A 19,660-nucleotide genomic window follows, 5' to 3' on the forward strand; every position below is an offset into this window, starting at 1 on the left:
CTGTGAGGTGCAGGGACTGCTGCGTGGTATAAGCGATAAATGAACTAGCTTTAAAATCTCAGCAGTGTGCCTGTAGCAGCAGAGCCTGACCCGGGCTGCCCGCCGGGCGCTCTGCTTACAAGGCAGGCAGCCTTTCCGCAGCTTACAGGGCTGGAACTTGGCAATTAAGTTATCTGGATGATGAATTGAATCAGTAGTGCTCACCATTCAGTGCCACATCTGGTAGCTTCTTATAATTGTGTCAGCATGTCCCATCTGTGTTTTGAGTTTGAGGTTTGGATGGGATTTGCTTTGTTGTTCTAAATTGAGCTATAAAATCTCTCCATTCTTTACTAACTTCATATACCAGGTTTCAACATGAAAATACATTTTTTGCAATACCTTTGTACATCTAAAGATTTTGGGGTAATTAAAAGCAATACTTTTTTGTTGGTTTTTTTATTGTTTTCTGGAGTGTTTGGAAGCATTCTGAAAAAGAAGATTGTAACACTGAAATAGAACTTGTTTCATTTGGAGGTTGAACTTCCAGTTTCTGCTAAGTTACCTTCATACTGTGTTACAACATCAACCTTGCTTTCTTTGTCTTTGGTCTTTTTTGACCATGGGCTTGGAGTGACTTTTGGCAATTCTAACTCAAGTGATGCTCTTGAGATGCTGATGACGTTCCTTTGGTAATGCTACTGACACAAGCGTCGATAAAGGTTACTTCTAAGTGCGGGTAAGAATAAAAAGTCTGGAAAGAGTTTGTTTTGCTCAACTTCAGATGTCTAGAATTTTGACCTTGAGCTGTCTTTTAGTTTCTTGACTGGTAGAGTAAAAGGTGCTGTTCCTTGTTGTTCCTTACTTGCAGCTGGCCTTTGCCTGTGTTTTACGGAATAGACTTTGTTACATCATCCCAGCAATTCTTGCACGCTGCTCCATTAATAATACTTTAATTAATATTAAAATATTGATACTTGTTATTAGGGTTAAAGGGCTCAGCCCTTTCCACCGGTATTCACTGAGGCGATCTGTCTTCAAATACCAGAGGAAAGATGTATCTCCTGGGAGAACTGATACAGTGAATAGACAGCTGGTCGATATTTCTGTTGTAACCAAAAGAACTTTAGAAATGCTAATTATTAAATAAATTAAATGTAAAATCAGGTGCAAAAACAAATGAGATAAAACATCAAGTAGAGATTTATTTTATAGTAAACTTGCATGAAATTCTAAAATGCTGCGTTTGACACCATAATCTTCAGGCCAATTTGTTTCGGTAATTTAATTATTAAGTATTCATGCGAGGAGATAGGATCAGAAAGACTAAATACTTTCAGATCTGGAAACGGAAGCTATAAATTCTCCAATTTGATTACCTCATTTCTGTCAGTAATTTGGTTGGAGCCTGGTGCTCTGTCTGTAAGCTCATGTCAGATCAGGGATGACCCAGAACTTCCACACAAAACCTTTGGGAGCAGCAGAACCCGGAGCACTGAGCTGCAGAGAGGGCTTTGCACACAACCAAAATATTTAATATGCTAGTCTACCATGGGTACTAAGTGCCAGTCTGTCTTTAACAAATGTACTTGAGAGTCCTACATTTATGAGCATTTTTGTCCTGAAAGAGCTCGAACAGAATGAAGCCTGCCTGCAGGCAGGCACCTGTAACAGAGAGGGACCAAATCCCTCTGGTTTTCAGTGGGAAGCGTTGTGCAGCACGGGTTGGCTCCGGGAGCCCCCCAGGGTGGCTGGTAGGCACTGTCCAGTTAACTCACATCACTGAGATCCCCCAAAGGTTTGTCTGTCAGAAGAAATGGCCAAATGAGCACTCCCTCCTTTCAGAGAAATGAGGGAAGCCGGCAGCGACTGGAGGAAGGCACAGGTGTGTATGCACACTCATTGCTGAAGCTGGTTGTTCCAAAAGTGAACTGTTTCTGTATGACTACTGAAAAGCCACTAAACAAACTTTAAAGCACATTCTGGGGTCACAGGGAGTCCATGAGTCTTTCTCAACCCTGATGGCTGCTGGGAGGGAAGTAATAGCTCATATTGTTTTCTGAATGCTTCTGCACTACCTTTTTGCTGGTTGTCATGTAGAGATAGCTTTGTGCTTGTGTTGCTTAATATTTCTGAAATGGCATCAATTTCACGAGCAATTAAATATTCCCAGTTGCCGTTTCTTGTGAGGGCTTACCATGTGCCTGCACCCGTGCTGTGGCACAAGATGTTTCTTTTCAGTTTGAGCTTGATTGCTGTGAACACGATTGAAGGGAGGATTTGCGGCAGTCGCCGAGGCAGTGGCAGCAATAATTCTCTTGTCCCACCAACTGCTGTGCTTGCAAGTCACGTCACTGAGCCACAGCCCCAACACGTCACACCTCCGTCCAGACACGCACACGAATGCGTGATGCTTGAGGTGTTATAGCAGTGGGTCTTGCCCTCTACCACATCGTGGCACTTTTTCCACTCCATCTGGTAGAATGCAGTGTTTTAGTTATATTTGTTGATACTACTGTAGTATTAAAATATCTATCAATCATGACAAAGGCTTCAAAATGTTGGGCAGTATTATTTCCATCGTACTTACCCAAATTTCTAAACATTTTTTGCTAATCTGCACCTCAGTGAAGTTCTTCGAGAGTCGATGATACTTGAAAGAATTAGTGAAAATTACAGCGTTAACCAACAGAAATTTTTCAGTATGAGAATTAGGACCGAAGTAACCATTTCTCTGTCTCTTACTGGATCTTCCTTTTTGTGAGGATTGGCTTAGACTTTTTAAAATACAGCACTGGAATCTGGGAGGCTTCATGACTTGCTGATGGTACTCTACTGGAGCCCACCTCTGTGTATATAAAGTGGTTGGAGTTTTCATGCACATCAGTGGTTTGGAAGCTGCAAGAAACAGTTAAAATCTGTCTTAAAAGACGAATAAAAGAAGTAAAAGATTTAGGGTTAGTAGTGTTGTTCAAGGACATGAACAAACAAAGTTTTGTGGCAAGAGATGAAATTTCAGTGAACCAGCAGGCACAGCATCTTGTAGAGGCACTGTCCTGGTTTCAGCACAAACTTTAGCAACAGGATATGCCAGTCAATAAAAGGGACAAACCCAAGGTTTATATGCCTACTAAGAATATTTCGCTAAAGACTGTCAGATAGTTTAGTGCTGGTGAACCACTGTGTGGTTATCTTTGTTATTTTGAGATCAGGCTTTGCATTCTACAAATGAAAAAACAGGCAGAATTACTGAAGGTCTTGGTCTTTAAACTGCAGAGATGTAAGTTGTCTGTAAGCTATTGGAGAGGGGGGAAGGTGGCAGAAATCTTACACTGCCTGCTGTTTCCTTCTGAGCCTTACTTGTAACGGTGCACTCTTTCATTGCTGCTTTTTCATACTCCTTGTTAGCTTTAAATACACAAAACGATCTTTAAAGTTGCAAAAATATATTCTTATGTCTTCTCATTAAAACATTTAGCAGATGTGGGCTTTGCTTCTCCTTTAATGTTACCTTGCTGTAACTTTAACCTTCTGTGACATGTAGTTCCAGAGAAGCTTTCTCTGCTATTTTGGAGAAATATTTTCTGCAACTAGATGTCAACATGTCAAGCTAGTAAGTGAGTCATACTTTAAACTGAGAAAAAGCTCTTCAGAATATATATTTTTTAAAAAATTGTTTTTACAAAAAGGTATCTTTAAAGTTTAAATTACTTAATTTACTCAGTTTTATGAAGAATCTCTCCAGAAGTAATTACCAGATTGTACTTTTGTTTATTTATCATATACACTGGTATTTTATTTTCCATCTTAGAATTATCACTCGCTGCTGTTGGTGTTACTGAATTTTACAGTTTCAAACTTTAAGGTAGTCTTGTGGGCATATGTCATAAACCCATTTTTGTCATGGCTTCTTAGCTTGAGAATACCACATCTAGTCTTTACAGCTATGATTTCAAACCATGAACCCCTTAGCTGGGTGTTAACCAATTCATCTTCTGCCTGCTGTTTGTTGAAGTATAGTCTTAGACTTGGTTATAAATGGATATAGATCAGACCTCTGTGCACCCAGTTTGTGCAGTAATGTATTTAGATATTTGAGGTTTTGATTTAAATTATTTTTATAAGATACTAATTTTCTTTAATCTATAACTATTTTTAATAATTCTTTTCCAGAATACAATGCAAAAAGTTCTTTTTTTAACAAAAACAAAGCAAACCAAATACGATCTTTCTCTTCCTTTCTTTATGTTATTTCATTCCTTTGTTGAAAATGGGGGCAATTTTGAAGGTTTTCACAAAAAAATGAAAGAAATAAGCCATATTCCTTCTTTTCTTCCTCAGATGACCAGCTGATTTTGTACCTGGAAGTGTCCAATGTTAAAAAGAAAAACAAAATACCATATTTTGAAATTGTGACCTATTGTCTAATGATTAAAGTAATTAAAATGATCATAGGTAGAAAGGCATGAAAGACAGTGATATTCAGCGAAGATGCTTATGCTCAAAACTGATTAAGATTTAGCATTTTGATCAGGTTTTAATTTGAATTTTGCCCATAAAAATTCTGTAGATATGACTGGTGGTTTGTTAAGTGAACAGATTATTATTTTTCATAGTTTTATGACCTCTCACAAGTTTATGTCTTGTTAGTATAATATTTGAATAATTTATGATTTGATCATGATTATGAAGTCATGAAATTTAATTATGACTAGTTATTTTTAATTAGTACTGGGGTTAACCAAGTGTGTCCAGTCAGGATCGGAATTAGAACTAGGGTAGGGCATGCTGTAGAGCACAGAGATGTCAAACGTTTCCTGACACTTTTAGTGCCACCTGATACTTTGGGAGAGTAGGAAAAAGCTTGGGAAAAACAATCGGTCAATCTGTGTGTAGTGAGACTAAGGTAATTGTATGTCCTATAATGAAAAACAGATATTTGCTTACTTCTGCTCCCAGTTTTTAAGTGTGCTGTAGCTGGGACTGGTGTACATGTGTACCTAATGGGTGCTGCCACTTGTTGTGAAATCTTGGATGGTTGGGCTTTAACGTATAAGTGTTGTTCTGTCTTTGCCTGGTTTGAGTTTGTTTCTCAAGGTAAGGAGAGCGCAAAAGACGATGAGCAAACTTGTCGGACTGTGTTCTGGTAGTAGCAGAGATTTGTCTCTCCCCTCCTGGTAGATATGATGAAAAATGAAGCTTGCCACACTTGCGGTGTGACAGCAGAGTGGGAAGGTCTAACCAACAGCCTTGAAGCAGCCAGCAGAACTTGGAAGGCACACCTGTATGATAAGTCTAATGGAACAGCAGGCTGAACTTTGAGAGGGTGGGACTAGGATACAGCAATATGAAGGAGAACCTTCAGCCCAGAAACAAATCCAAAACTGAGTAACTTTTATCGGGAAATTAGAGTTCTCTAATCACACAAAAGCTGCTTGCTCAGACCCACAGGTAATGAATGTCCCACCTGGCACTGTCAGACAGCTGAGCTTCTTCCTGTGGCCAGAGATGCAGCAACGGTGTTGTCCACCCTTCAGAATCCACAATACGTGGTTACAAAAATACTGAAACATCCAGAACGGCAACAGTTAAGAACCCCATTGATGTGGTTCCTATCGGAGAACTGCTGGCCACACTGTTTCTGATACAAGCCAAGATGCTATTGGTCTTCTTGGCCACCTGGGCACACTGCTGGCTCGTACTCAGCCAGCTGTTGACCAACATCCCCGGGTCATTTTCCACCAGGCAGCTTTCCAGCCACTCTTCCCCAAGCCTGTAGCGTTGCAGGGGGTTGGTGTGACCCAAGAGCAGGACCCAGCACTGAGCCTTGTTGAACCTCACACAGCTGCCCTCGGCCCATCGATCCAGCCTGTCCAGACCCTGCTGCAGAGTCTTCCCACCCTCGAGCAGGTCAACACTCCCACCCAACTTGGTGTCATCTGCAAACTTCCTGAGGGTGCACTCGATCCCCTTGTCCAGATCATTGATAAAGATATTGAACAGAACTGGCCCCAGTACTGAGCCCTGGGGAACAGTACTTGTGATCAGGTGCCAACTGGATTTAACCCCATTCACCACAACTCTTTGGGTCTGGCCATCCAGCCAGGTTTTCAGCCAGCAAAGAGTACGCCCATCCAAGCATGATGGAAGGCAGTTATGTCTTAGAGAGAGGTACTACTGTGAAGTAATTATTTCAGTAATGTCTTCTGCTTGGGTAAATTAAATATTAAGTAATTTTTTAATTTAATTGTGTGAGTGATGGTGAAATATTCCTTGTGATTGATTTTAGAAGATTTTAGCAGTCTGTAGAGTCTTGGTTTCTTTTGTAAGAGAACAGATAAAAGAGGGATCAAAAGATAACAGCCAGAAAGGGAAAAGATGCTCAGTGTGAATAATTGACAGTTATTTCTGTATATGTTATGTGCTGCTTCCAAGCAGAAGAAATGTAAGAAATGCTGATTTAAATGCAAAACGTTATTAGAAATTCATTTCTTACCCTACAGCACGCAATAAAGAAGGCACCTCTAAACTTTTTGGGTCTGTAATGGGCAAAGCAACCAAGCTTCTGGTTTTGTTTTTACTCTTTAAATTTTTCTTTGAATATGTGTTTTCAATTTCCCAGCTGCAGAGTATAAAGTGCCAGTCATTCAGCTGGAGGAGAATAGTTTTCCTGTTGGTATTGTTCTAGCCCTAGTAGCTGCTACTAAACTTACTTGGCATGGGAAGTGTTGTGTAGAGAAAGGAACTGTCTTTGTCTCTTCAGTTTAAGATTTTTTTAAATATTTCACAGCGGCAATTAAAATAACTGTTACCCATTAAAGTGTCCTGGTTTCTGTTCTTTGTGCAGGATGTCACCCACAGCTCTATAGGTATAACAGATAGATTCTATAGCAGGGGGCCTCAGTGTGATAAAAACTGTCTTATAGTCATGTGCAAATGCATCAGCAATCTGCTGAGGTGCAATTTGCTTTCTTGCTGTGCGCTAAACTATTTTTCCAAGTTTTTGAAGTGTGTGCTAATATTTTAAAAACTCTTTACCAGTTATAGCAAAAGGCTTCAATGAGTGTCCCTAAATGCTGCCGGTGTTTTTGTGTAATGAACGTTAAGCAATGTCTCGCTGAATACCGTGAAATTTTATGGGTACATTTTTTCAAGGCTGCATCTGTTTGTTCTTTTCTAATTTTTTAAATTGCCATCATCTGGTGTAAGAAGCTTCATCTGCATATTTTTAGCAACATCTGGTTTAATGGATGAGTTATTTCTCTGTGTAAAGTGCACGATTGATGTAAACTTGTCCAGAGAGGCATGGAGCTACATCTTTTCAGAGGCACAGAAGCCAGTAGCTGGGGCATTGTGAGAAAGCTTAGCAAGTATTGATTCAGACATGAGTCTGGTTTAAATTCATCTGCTGGCCTTCAAGAAAGAGTTATGCTTTGCTCGATACTTCAGATAGCATCTTAGCAAATGTATATATAAAAATCAAGCACTGAAAGGAACAGAGATTTTTCTTTAAATCAGAATATACTGATTTATAGTGAAACTATACCTTATGGTTTTCACTTCTTTCTATGGGTTGTGCTAATGTAACTATTTTGAATGTGTATGGATGGATTAGAGAAGACAGTTAATGGACAGGATAGAGGCAGTTTCCAAAGTTCTGCTTAGTTACATGTCTGACTACCATTAAATTACTAAACAGTTAACCTGGTACCTTAATACATTCTGTCCTTTGAGTAATTTAAAGATAGTTAGGAGCCTGTTCAGACAACTAATTATCTTTAGCAGAGAAAGAGGGGCTTGAAGTTGTGAGAACTAGCCCAAATGTCAAGGTCCAGATTCTTCTACAGAATAATTGCTTGTGGATAAATAATCTTTGTTCCCAAGCATCTTCCACAAAAACCTTTCTCAGTCCAAACAGTAGCTACTCTAAATTATGTCTGTTTGGTCCTCGGTCCTTTCCATGACCAGCCTTCAGGTGAAAAGATGAGTCAGTAAGCTTGGCATAAATTTATATTGTTCAGTTGGATTGGCATGATAGGAAAGTCAGCAGTCTGCACAGGAGACTTTAAAAATCTCTTTAAAGGAGATTGTTTAAAATCCAACATATTTGTGTTACAGTGGAGACCAAGTTGGTGAATTGTAGATTATCATCATCTTGATAACCCAGACACAAAAGTCTGGCATAAGAGCAGTCCTCAGGTAGTTTTACTCTTGTTAGAACAAAGAAATGGGGGATTAGTGAAATTGTGAATTAGGTCTAAAATCTTTCTGTACCATCAGCACCTGATGTTAAAGTTTATCTCGGAGCAGAATGTGTAATTTTGAAATATGCCTATTCTAACAAGCATTTTAAGGAGATGAATGATCACATTAGTGATTTTCTTTAGAGCTAATTTATTTCCTTGGCCTGATTTGATTCGAATTTTGACCTTTTAAGTCTTTTGATTTAGATCCATTTAAGATGCTTCTGAAGGGCTTAAAAGACAATGAGAAGTCAGCAGCATTCATACTAAAAATACATAAACTGTTCAGAATGAAACATATAATTCCCACAAAAGCCGTATCTTTAGGGCTACGCAGTCCTCACTCTACAGCAAAGCAAAAATTAATAGAAATTTGTGGAGAAAATCTGCTGGGTCTCTGTCATGTGCTCTGCTCCCTTGCCTGTGCTCTGTGCTGCCTAGCCATTTCCCTGTCTGTGGTTTTCAGTGTTGTGCTTCAGAATTATTCTGCTGCCAAATTGACTCAAGTATTGAGAAAATTTAGATTGATTATCAAGGAAATGGTCTTATCCTGTTTCATCCTCTTGTCATTAGCAGTAACATTTTAAAGCACCCACACCAACTCTTCTTCTCTTCCCTTTTTGATGTGCTGTATGAAGGTAATTTCAGGAGGTGGGGAGCAAAGCTTTAGATCTTTTGAACTACAGACCGTATCTGATAAAGGATGGATTCTGTGATTATGAAACCAAGTATGTAATGCCTGTAATTTAGAAATCTGCTGCTGTTCTGATTTCTTTCCAGTCAGTCAAATTGTTAGCATCAGTTATTGGAAGGTCAGGTTTTCACTAATTAGAACAGATGTGCATCTTAAATTATCTGTGGAAAATATGTAACAAAAGAAATTCACGGTAAAGATTTTCAATGTGGCACTATCATGTTTTCACTTCGGCGGTAATTTTAGAGGAAATGGTGTGGTGTCTCTTACACTGTTTGAACTGATACGACTATTACCTAGCAAATTGGTATTTGCAAACACTTTGCACCAGTACCTGACTGCATCATTTCACCTGTAAGCTGTTTGCAGGGCCTTTTCCTCTGTGCATTTCAGCTTGTGAAGTGATGGGTAGCTGCTCATCCACTTTCCATCATAGATGCTCCCTTCATGCCGGACAAAATTCATAATTTTATCTGATAGTACATTATACAGTAAGTATTAATATATTATTCAGCAATCTTGTAGAAATAGTAATACAGCAGTAGAATTAGCACAGTAACAGAGCTAGAACAAGTCTCCAGCCTTGAAGGAGTGTTACTTTTAAATGTATCCAGCGCTGCAGGCTGCTAGCAGATGCAGTTATCTTTGCTTTTACTCTGTGTTCTGTGGTGGTTTACTACTGAAGGATAAGCAAAGCAGAGTTTATTACTGTGAAGTTTCTGTTAAATCCAGTCTTGAGTGCTGTTTTTCCGGTTTCAATGCACTGAATCTGCTTTCTTGCAATAGAATTTCCTCTCGGTTATGGGCAGACAACAGAGAACAGACGAGTAGCTTCAGCCATGGGAGGCTTTGGAGACATCTAGTTTTCCTTCATCTCATTTATGTTCCACTCTCTCAAAAGTAGGACACATCTGGGGAAAGATGGTATGGGAAGGAAACATCCAGACCTCCTGGCAGTTGTGTCTGTGTGAATCAGCAGGTTGGTTTGCACTGATGGAGATGGATGCAAGTTAATAAACCAAGTATGTCTTTGTTTACAGTAGTGTTCAAGAGAACGCACAGGGCTCCTCTCTGAGGAGCTGCCGATCTGTCTGGACAGAATGGAGAAACCAATCTCGGCATCAAGATGTTTTAAAATGCTAATCAGCTTGTATTCATTACCAAACACATGCAAATGAAATTAGAGTAAAAGCGAAAGAAGCAAAAGTGATGTTGTTAAAACAATGTGAAACGGAGCCAGCCTGTGATTTCACAGTAGTGCAGATGCACAGCGGGCAGCTATGGGGGGCTGAGCAGGAGCTGGGGTCACCAGGTCTTCAGTAATTAATCTTTCAAACACAATTTCCTTGACATGTAAGGAACTTCCAGTTTGAACATATGGACGGTTTTCCAGCACAGTTCAGTCTTCTATACATATTGTACCTGGGACACAGCTTAAACCTGATTTAACCCGCATGCGGTGAGGAGTACGTAGAGTGGCAGGGACGCATCAGGGTGAATGCTAACAGGGAATGATCCTCTCTCTTTTAAATGTATTTGAACATTGGATTTCCACCTGTCCTGAAATTGGGTTTGGGACTTCACGGTGATGCTTTAAATGTTGTCCTGTTGGTACATCCATGCCAATGTAAGGAAGATTTCTGCCCCAGGAGTGGCGGTGGGTTAGCCATCAGTGCTTAGCACATTCCAGTTCAACCTAGAGCTGGCTGGTTCTTTCTTAACAGAAAGGTTAGAGGAGATGTGTTTCATTGGAAATTGCTTTTGAAAGTCAACTACAATGGTGGTGGGCCCTCTGAAACATTTCAGAGTGTCGGTTGCTCCACCATCTCGCCACTCCTTGCCCAGCTATCGGCCATTGCAGGCATCTTCATCTTCATCTGGTTTTCCCACTGTCAAGAGGATCATATCCTTCACATAAGTGCTCAGCTAATCTGGAAATCATAACCCAGACAGATGTTCAGCTCTCTGTGATTTCTTCAAGTAACCGACATTGTTTGCATATGAAAGAGTTGTGTCTACCTAAGTCTTCTCTCCTAAAAGTAAATGGTTTTTCAACTGTAGCAGTTGATGTGGTTGCAGATGAAAAGTTTCTCTAATTACAGGTATGTCTTCTTGTCCCTTTTAACAAATACTAATTAAAAAAAATTATAACAAAAAATAAAGTTGCAGTATTCCTTTAAAATACATTATATTATTGGCAGTCAGATGAAAATACCTGGTTTTGTACCTATTCCTTGAAATATGTAGTTTCCACATAGTCCTTGGAATAGAGACGCTTTTTCTTTCAGTAGCTCAGGCACGATTTGCCTCTGGTCTGATTCTTATTTTTACTGTCTAATTAGAAATGCCGCCTTCTTCTAAATTTTTTACACTGCATAGAAAGGAAAGTATACACCTCTTTTCCTTATGACTTCATTAACCTTGACGCACTCCATAGGCATTACTGATTACACCCAGAGTGTGCAGGATATAGTGAGTTCATCAATGATGTAAGGACTAACTTTCATTTGACCTGAAATCCTTGCATGTGGCATCTTTAGCTCAAAGTCCTTCTGCTGCAGCTCTTTTTGCACTGTGTGATATTTGTGTGAATAGTCTCATTGGCTTTGATATCACCATTTGTGTAGTAAAGACTAGTCATTTGAAGGACATCTGTAGAGAGAAGGCAAGTGTTTAAATTCAGGGATTTAAATTCAGGGGTTCTGCTGGTTACTCTTCCTAAGACCAGGCTAGAGAAAAAGCACATTTCAGAATGTGACACTTGGCTCAAAGATTTTGATAAATGAACAGGGATTAAATTTTTTCATCTTAATTGTACATTTCTCAGCTTTTCATAAGACATTATGTGCCATGTTTATATTGAGATATCACCCATTTCCCTGAAAATTCGTTAATACAAAGTTGTTTATTATTTTTCAGGTGTTCAAATGAAACAGTATTCAAAAAGGAAGGTTTGTTTTGGGCGTACAATTTCTGCCCCACTCCATACTCTTGGACAGCACTTCTGGGCCTTATTTTGTACTTGGTTTTCTTTGCACCTGGTAAGCAAACACTTGGTTTTGAATATAAGTTAAAAAATTTAAAGATACAATGTTGAATAGTGAGGCTACATGTTAAATGTACTTTTAAGTCTAGCCATTAAACTGAGATGGGTCTTTTTTGCTTATTCTTAGGGATGGGTCCTATGCCCTGGACCGTCAATTCTGAAATTTACCCGCTTTGGGCTAGAAGTACAGGAAATGCGTGTTCCTCTGGAGTCAACTGGGTTTTCAACGTGCTTGTGTCACTGACATTTCTGCATACAGCTGAATATCTGACGTATTATGGTAAGAAACAGTGTGTGTCCGTGTATGCAGTACTACCATTGGTGCACAGATTTTCTGCTGATTCTAGGTCACTCAGTTGGTTTTGCTGTGAGATGTCCATGGTGAATGCAGTGTTCCCAACCCACCATGGTTTAGTAAGCCTAGAGACCTGATACGGCCTGCCTGGATTACAGAGTTTGGTCCAGCCTTCATAAGAAACTTTTCTTTCTGTCCTTAACTGAGAATCTAGAGAGTTGATTAAAACAGGGAAGCTGGAAAAAAAACACTTTTGACTTAGTGAAATATGCTGATGCCCACTTAGGGAGACAGTGTGCGCAATTTTCCAGCTTATGATGGCATCCAAGGCCACTATCAGATGGTCCTTGCAGAAATAGGTGTGTAAGATGCTACTGCCCCACTCTCAGCTATTGATTAAGACCTGTCTACTGGAGCCTACAGGGTTTGTCAGATTACTGCTCAGCCACTCCAGTACAAGTCATTTAAATTACATTAAGCTGCTAGGGAGTGGATGTGACCTTCACATCATTACTAGTACAGAGCCTTTCAGCTCTGCTTATCATTTCTTTGAGCCATCAGTCCAGAAACACATGGCAGGTAGATGTTGGTTGGTCCTTTGGTACCTTCTCTGCCCCCCTCGGTAAGGTGGGTGGTGGGGGGAAGGAGCTCATCTCACTGCTAATAGTCTCTGCAGAGGACTTTTAAATAATAATTAGGTGTAAGAGTCACAAGCATTATTTTAATCCTGACTGTTTCTTTTTTGCTGAAGTTTCTAATTTTAGAGGATCATCTTAGTGTGTCCTTCGCTGTTTAGATTAACTAAGAAAGTTCTTGCCTTTCATATCTGCTTTGTTTTGTTGGGCAATTGTTTAATTGGTGTTTATTTTAACAGCAGAATGACTTGCCCAGAAAGGATGTGTATTATCTTCCATGTGAAATGAAATTGCTTTTGTTAATTTACTCTCTTGTGGAACAACGCAATAAAGCAGTCTTCTCCTACACCTGCAGCCCCACAGCTCGTTGTTTTAATGATGCTGCTCCAGCCTTTGCTGTTACGCACTCCTTTGATATCCGCAGCCTCCTGCTTTTGCTGCTCCTCTCTGCTCTGGAGCAGAGAAGGGATGGGAACTTCTGTAACTGACAGTGCATATTTTTTACATTGCAGGAGCCTTCTTCCTCTATGCGGGGTTTGCTGCCTTGGGACTGGTTTTTATCTACGGCTGCCTTCCTGAGACTAAAGGGAAAAAACTAGAGGAAATTGAATCTTTGTTTGAAAACAGGCTATGTACATGTGGGATGGCAGATTCTGATGAAGGGAGGTATATTGAGTATATTCGGGTGAAGGGAAGTAATTACCATCTCTCTGACAATGATGCTTCTGATGTGGAATAATTTTCAGCTGCTGATGTATTTAATCATTTAAAAGCCTTCTGGGGGAAAAGCAGCTCTCTGATGACCTCACTGCCCTGCTTCTGGTCTGGTTCTCCTTTCTGCTGTCTAGATAAAAATGCCTTCATGTTCAAAAATGCTCCACTGGGGAGGAAATTCGATATGCTAGTGTTTTCTTGATAACTCAAAGCAATGGCTTCCAAAAGAGATTGCATTCCACGATTATGTGAATTCACCGAGGGTGCGTGATGCTGCACCATCTCAAGGTGTTTAGTAGGGTGCACAGTACCATGAATACAGAAGGCTATCCTGGATTGTCAGGGGTTGTCCTTATCTTCAATACTGACAAAAGATAAAATAATACAGTAGCTAATCAGAAAGCAGCCAACATCTGTCGGATCCCCATCCCATAGTAGCCTAGGAAATAGCTCTGCTGGGCGATATGAGTGACAAATGCACAAGTTGCTGTCACAGTAACCATTTAAAAGGTCTGATCAGGAAAATACAAATATCTGCTCTATCTATTGGAGGGAACATTTCCCTAATTTACCCTAAGAGAATTTCCATTTTTATTTATGTGAGATAACAAGTAGAGAGCCATACTCACCTAGGTGGAAGTTCATTAGGGTGGCGTACGTCCGTGCTACACCAGGTTTCCTAGCCACTGCTGCTCTTGAGTACACACTACAGTCGGGAGTTGGTGCTTGTGAGAGAAACTGCCAAAATTAACCACCTGACAGCAGGAAAACAGAACTAAGTATGTGGCCACATGTACAAACAAATGAACTGGTATATATTGCTAGGTACAATGTAGAGGCTTCAGTTAGTTGTAAAAAAAAATATTTTTGTTTTCCTTTTTTGCACTTGAATGTTTGGCTTCATGCCTAGTTTTGAACTCAAAATATCACTAGCTAGAAGAAAGAAAAGGAGGGGAGAGGTTGTGCACTGCTAAATGCGCGCTGGCCATCCCTCTTGCGCCTTTTGCTCGTGAATAATCATATTGCCTTCAGTTTACCTTCATATGTGCAGAGTAAATTAATCCCAGCACATTTTTCCTTCAAATGCCCTTAGTAAACCAGTATCTTGCTGGATCTGAAGAGAAATATTAGCAATGGGCCTAAGCCTACATCTCATATTAATTGCCTTACCGAAGCATTGCAAAATTGTCAAGAAAATGTCAGCCACAAAAATCAACTTGGCTGCTTTTAGCATGGTAGTGAAAATATTAATGGTATTTTATTCACCTGCCATGATTGCTTGCCTTGGCAAATTGAATTTTATGCAGCTACATAAAAACGTTATGGGTTTATTTTTCCTTGCCCTGTCCTCACGGCTTTAAATCTTCAGAGATATGAATTTGAAAGCATCAACAATTCAAATTCTTATCTTTGAGACATTTGTTTCATGATAGAGCATGGAAAACCTCCTCTGCCTGTGGACTGCCCCCCATTTGTTTGGTAAAAATCCATTTATTTTTCATTGTGTAAAGATTAAAGAAGTTGTTGGGTTCATTAGGTTTTATAGATTTGCTCTGTGGGCTTAGGTTGAAAAATATTTTGAATGTAGGATTAGTGTCAAAACTGAGACTGGACATTTGTTCTAAAGTATTTTTATTGGATAACTTGGGGTTTTGTTGTAGTAAAGAAGTCTGACATTATGTTATCTGATATTCTGGGGGGGGGAGTTCTTACTATCCAATTATTGACATTCAACAATTGGGTGTATTTTGCATTATTTTCTTTTTTACTTCATTAATCAAAGAAATATTATTGGAAAGAAAACATTTTAAAGCATCTTTCTGTGACTTGACTGGGACTAAAAGGGGAAAGCATAGCAGACAGAGGGAATTTCAAACAATTCATTGAGAAGAGCAGCTTGACCTTGAACATCTTGCGTGGTGAGAGGGCTGGATTCTCACACCTTCTGTCTTGCCTCCCCATCAAGCACACATATTTTTATGCTTGAGAGCATTAGTTGTTTCCAAATGCTCAGGTCTCCAGACTTATCTACAAATGCACCCACCACAGGATGTCTCCGTTAGGCTGTCACCTCTTTGAAACCTTCACAGAAGGTGCAGCACCTGAAGTGAGAAAAAGGGATGCTTGGCGCAGATGAGAACAAAATAGTTTCAAGGACAAGTTGGTTTCTTCTTGAAACCAAAAAATGTGTGTTTGAAGACCCTTTCGTTACCCAGAACAGCGTGTGAATAGGTGCGTAACGCCCCACTTGTGCTTACGTGGTTGACAGGTGTCTCAGTGGGTATTTACTGGCTTCTAGGAATAGGGGCTTATGGTTCCGATCCCCCCCAAAAGCATGAGCCTGTGCTCACTGTTACACCTCTGAACATTCCCTTGCATGATGGGTTTTGCTGGGGCAGGGTGTAAGCCAGGGAAGGTGTCCCTGTGCATGGAGCCGGTGCTGACCTCGCGCTTCGTCGCGCTTGTGTCCACAGGTAGAGGAAACAGCACTGGGCATAACCAAAGCAAGGTCACTGGCCAGGTCGCTGTCACAACATCAGCCTCTTCTGTTTTGCAGGCAGTGCTGGGGCTTCTTAGCAGCAGCAGCAGACCGTCTCTCTGTGCCAGCCTTGTTTCATGGATATTCTCAAAAGTGGCACTTAGTCGCGTACGGCCCTGGGCTCGTTTTCTCAACAAGCTCAATCTTACTGAAAGCAGTTTTATGGAGGTTTGCATCCCATGCCCTTTTTCTCGAGGTAAAATGATTGAAACGTGCATTTTATTCATCATTACTGCTGGCTATGAGGGTGCAAAATATATTGGCTTCTTTATTGTCATGCTCCCTTTCCCACCCACAGAGAGTTGGGTTTAAGTCTTCCTTTTAGTGTTGCTTTACCCCAAGACAACATTCCATACCTTGGAAACAGTGAACCTAGTACCAAGCATCATGTATAATAAAATGGGATCAATTACTTGAGATTAATCTTACGCAATTAGGGTTTTATTTTTAGAATCTGTGAACATTTATAGTGTATGAAGAAAATTAAATAAATGTTTCTATTTTGCAAAGATTTTTTATATTTGTGCATGTTTTAAGAAATTTTTGCTAAAGGTAGACTTAGTAACATTCCAGATAAAAGAATAAAAATATGGTGTAGCTGCGTAATTTCTTATGACAGGTTTTTAATTTATGAAGTAGCATAAATAGTATGTCTAAGCACAATATCGTTTTACTAAAAGCTTTCTGCAGAAAGTCCTTCACGAGGATTGCACACTTAATTCAGGTATTCTGTGCATCAGGAATGCTAGAGTAGTACTGCTGGTAGAGTTGGGCGTATTGATTACACACAACAAAATTTGAGATATTTTAATTCTGATTATTCTACTGACTCTACATGTTGTGATCTAACAGCAAGTATAAAAGAAACAAGTCCTGATGCATTTTTAATCTTTTAAAATGTAATTCACTTTAATTCACATACAGTAGTTTGTTCACTGTGTTGAAATTCAGAAGTGTTGGGGGGAGGTTGAGATAATTTGCCACTTGTTTCCTCCCCTTGTCACTTTGTTGATCAAAACCATCTTTTAACAGAAGAAGCAAATCTGTCTTGAAAATAGACATAGAAACAAAGCAAAGCCACAGGACTCAGTTGGAGGGCTGAAGTTGCATTGCTGCGCATGCCGCATGCACCTTTAGGTAGATCTCTCTCAGAGACGTTGCTACCTTGTGAGCTGCAGTGGCAGACCTGTCAGAAATTTTGGGACAAGAGAGGATACATTCCAAGGATCTTTGCTCCGACACTGACTTATTTTTGCATGAGGTGGTAAATGCAGCATTTCACTGGTGTAGGAGTTAGGGTTGGGAGGGGAGAAGAAAGAATCGGTGCATCGAAAGCCCCACGAAGTCATGTTTCAGAAGAGAAGGGTGTTGTAGCCAAAAGGAGCGGTCTCTGACTTGTCTCCCATCTGGGACAAGGGCAGTGGGACCAAGGGACTGTTCTTGGTCCTGTGGATGGGATCGGGGGGACCGTCAGACTCGGGGGGAAGAAGCACACAAGTGCTCCTGTCCCATGCCTACATGGAGGTGAGAGTTTTACAATGTACTTTGAAAAACTAGTACTTTTTTCCTTGTTGAAATCTCTTTTGTCCTTCTCAGTCACTTGGGTCAAGCACTGGGGAGAAGTTTTGACTCTCAGAGGCTGCTGCTGGCCCTGAGCAAGGGTCTTTCCTTTGGCCATGGGGGTGTTGGGCGCAGTCCCACAGGCATGCAGCAGGCTAATAAAAGATAGACCCTGTACCTCTTGGCTTTATACCCAATTTCTACTCCTCAATATCAACACTCTTCTAACATGATCTTGAAATTTTACATGAGAGGCTTTGTTAGCTGAACATCACTGTGCGAGAAAGAGGCAGAGTCTTCACAGCACAGAGAGATCTCGGGGTGGAAATCAAGGCAGAAGAGACAGTTCTGCAAAGCACTTTAAAGAGTAAGACATTTGTGCACTTTTTTCTGTGAGAGTTAAGCTAACCGAACCCATTCCTCTGCATTGGGAAGAAAATTGAGCTTTGTGTACCAGGCCAGAAGCAGATAATGCCACAATATGTGCTTTATGGCAAAATGTGTTTTTATTGCGGGTAACATTTACAGCTTACATGTAGCTGCTGCCTATAAAGTGACTCATTCTCTGGATTTTAACAAGTCACGTTTTTGTGCAGAGATCTTAGTGGTTTTCTATCGATCTTCATCGCCTTGTGTACAGTACAGTTCAGCATAATCCACGAAGTGGTCTAGGTTGTGGCAGTGTTACAAATGTCAGCACAGTAAAATCTAGGTGAACATTGTTAAAGAAATATTGTTGTTTGTGATACTGGGGGTTAAAACTCCTTAAAGGCAACTATATATAGATTTTAAAAGCCTGAAAAAAATGGCAATTCTTATCTATTTTGTGTATGTTTTCATATAGAGAAGGAGGTTTTTATGTGCCAATAACCATCACTGTAGTGTTTTGTAAATGGGTGTTAATAGTGTTCCAGAGTTCTGTATATGAGAATATACTTTAGCTACAATGACCTGTTAGTGTGAACCAGCGGCATGTTTTTAATCTTACTCACACCTCTCATCAGAGGTGCTCACTCATTGGCTTCAGTAGAGCTCACTTACACCAGGGGAAGTTTGACCAGCATCAGGCCTCAAGAATACAGATTTCATCTAGATCCCGCTTCTTCACAGTGTCCCTTGACGCTGTGTTATATATGAATGATCTGGCACGTGTCATTCTAAAACTTCAACTCCAGTTCAGTTACATTCCTCAATGACATACAGTTTGTCAAAATTTGGTTTGGCCTTTCATCGCATTTGTATAAATAATGGACACACTGTTTAATTATGAATACCGTCCACCTATTTCTAAAGGAAACATAGTTTTCTGAAATGTTAAAATAAAGGCAAATTTCTCTTGCTGCCTTAAACATTGCACAGACTTTGGAGAGGACTGAATGTATGTATGACCATCGTTGTGACTTCTGCAGGAGAAACCTCATGGATCCTCAGCAGGTGTGAAGCGAGGTGGTTTCATGGTGCTGGGACGCTGCGTTACACCGCAGGCCCTGCCTAGTGCACGCCTGCCGTCTGTTTGATTTTAAGTGTTCAAGTAGTCCCCATGAAATCAATAGGATTGTTCATATGCTTGATATTCTCCGTGTGCTCAGTGTCCTGCTGGTCCAGGGCATGGCTGGGAAGTGGCACAAGTCACGTCTCCGCTTTCCATTGTGAGTCTCACACCCCTACAAAACCCTTAACTGGATCTTTCTGTGACAAATTCTACCCAGAATATTTGAGACATTATTGGAGACCAAATTGATAGTAATACTTCTGTGTTGAGTAATAACATGCACACGATGCCATCAGGCACACTGTAATCCCTGGGTGTGTGTTACGGTATTGGCAAAACTAATTGTCGGGTTGTCCGAGTTATTTCTTAACCATGTCAAACATGTGCCATTTCCTTCTGCAACCAGTCAAGCCTATAATGTATGAAAGTGTTGTACATTTTCTGAAATTTAAGTGATGTAAAA

At 40.2% G+C, this 19,660-nt stretch overlaps 1 protein-coding gene across 1 annotated transcript in view; it reads left to right on the top strand.

Moving 5' to 3' along the window:
• Nucleotides 1-13,631, top strand: part of LOC104461319 (proton myo-inositol cotransporter-like) — a 42,953-nt gene extending 29,322 nt beyond the window's left edge. The window contains exons 5-7 of the mRNA XM_010072861.1: nucleotides 11,836-11,957; nucleotides 12,090-12,242; nucleotides 13,405-13,631. Coding sequence (XP_010071163.1) covers nucleotides 11,836-11,957; nucleotides 12,090-12,242; nucleotides 13,405-13,631 — 502 coding nt within the window. The remainder of the gene's footprint in view (nucleotides 1-11,835; nucleotides 11,958-12,089; nucleotides 12,243-13,404) is intronic.
• Nucleotides 13,632-19,660: the final 6,029 nt, after the last annotated feature.

Source organism: Pterocles gutturalis, unplaced genomic scaffold, assembly GCF_000699245.1.
Source record: "Pterocles gutturalis isolate BGI_N339 unplaced genomic scaffold, ASM69924v1 scaffold36532, whole genome shotgun sequence".
NCBI classification, from domain to species: Eukaryota; Metazoa; Chordata; class Aves; order Pterocliformes; family Pteroclidae; genus Pterocles; species Pterocles gutturalis.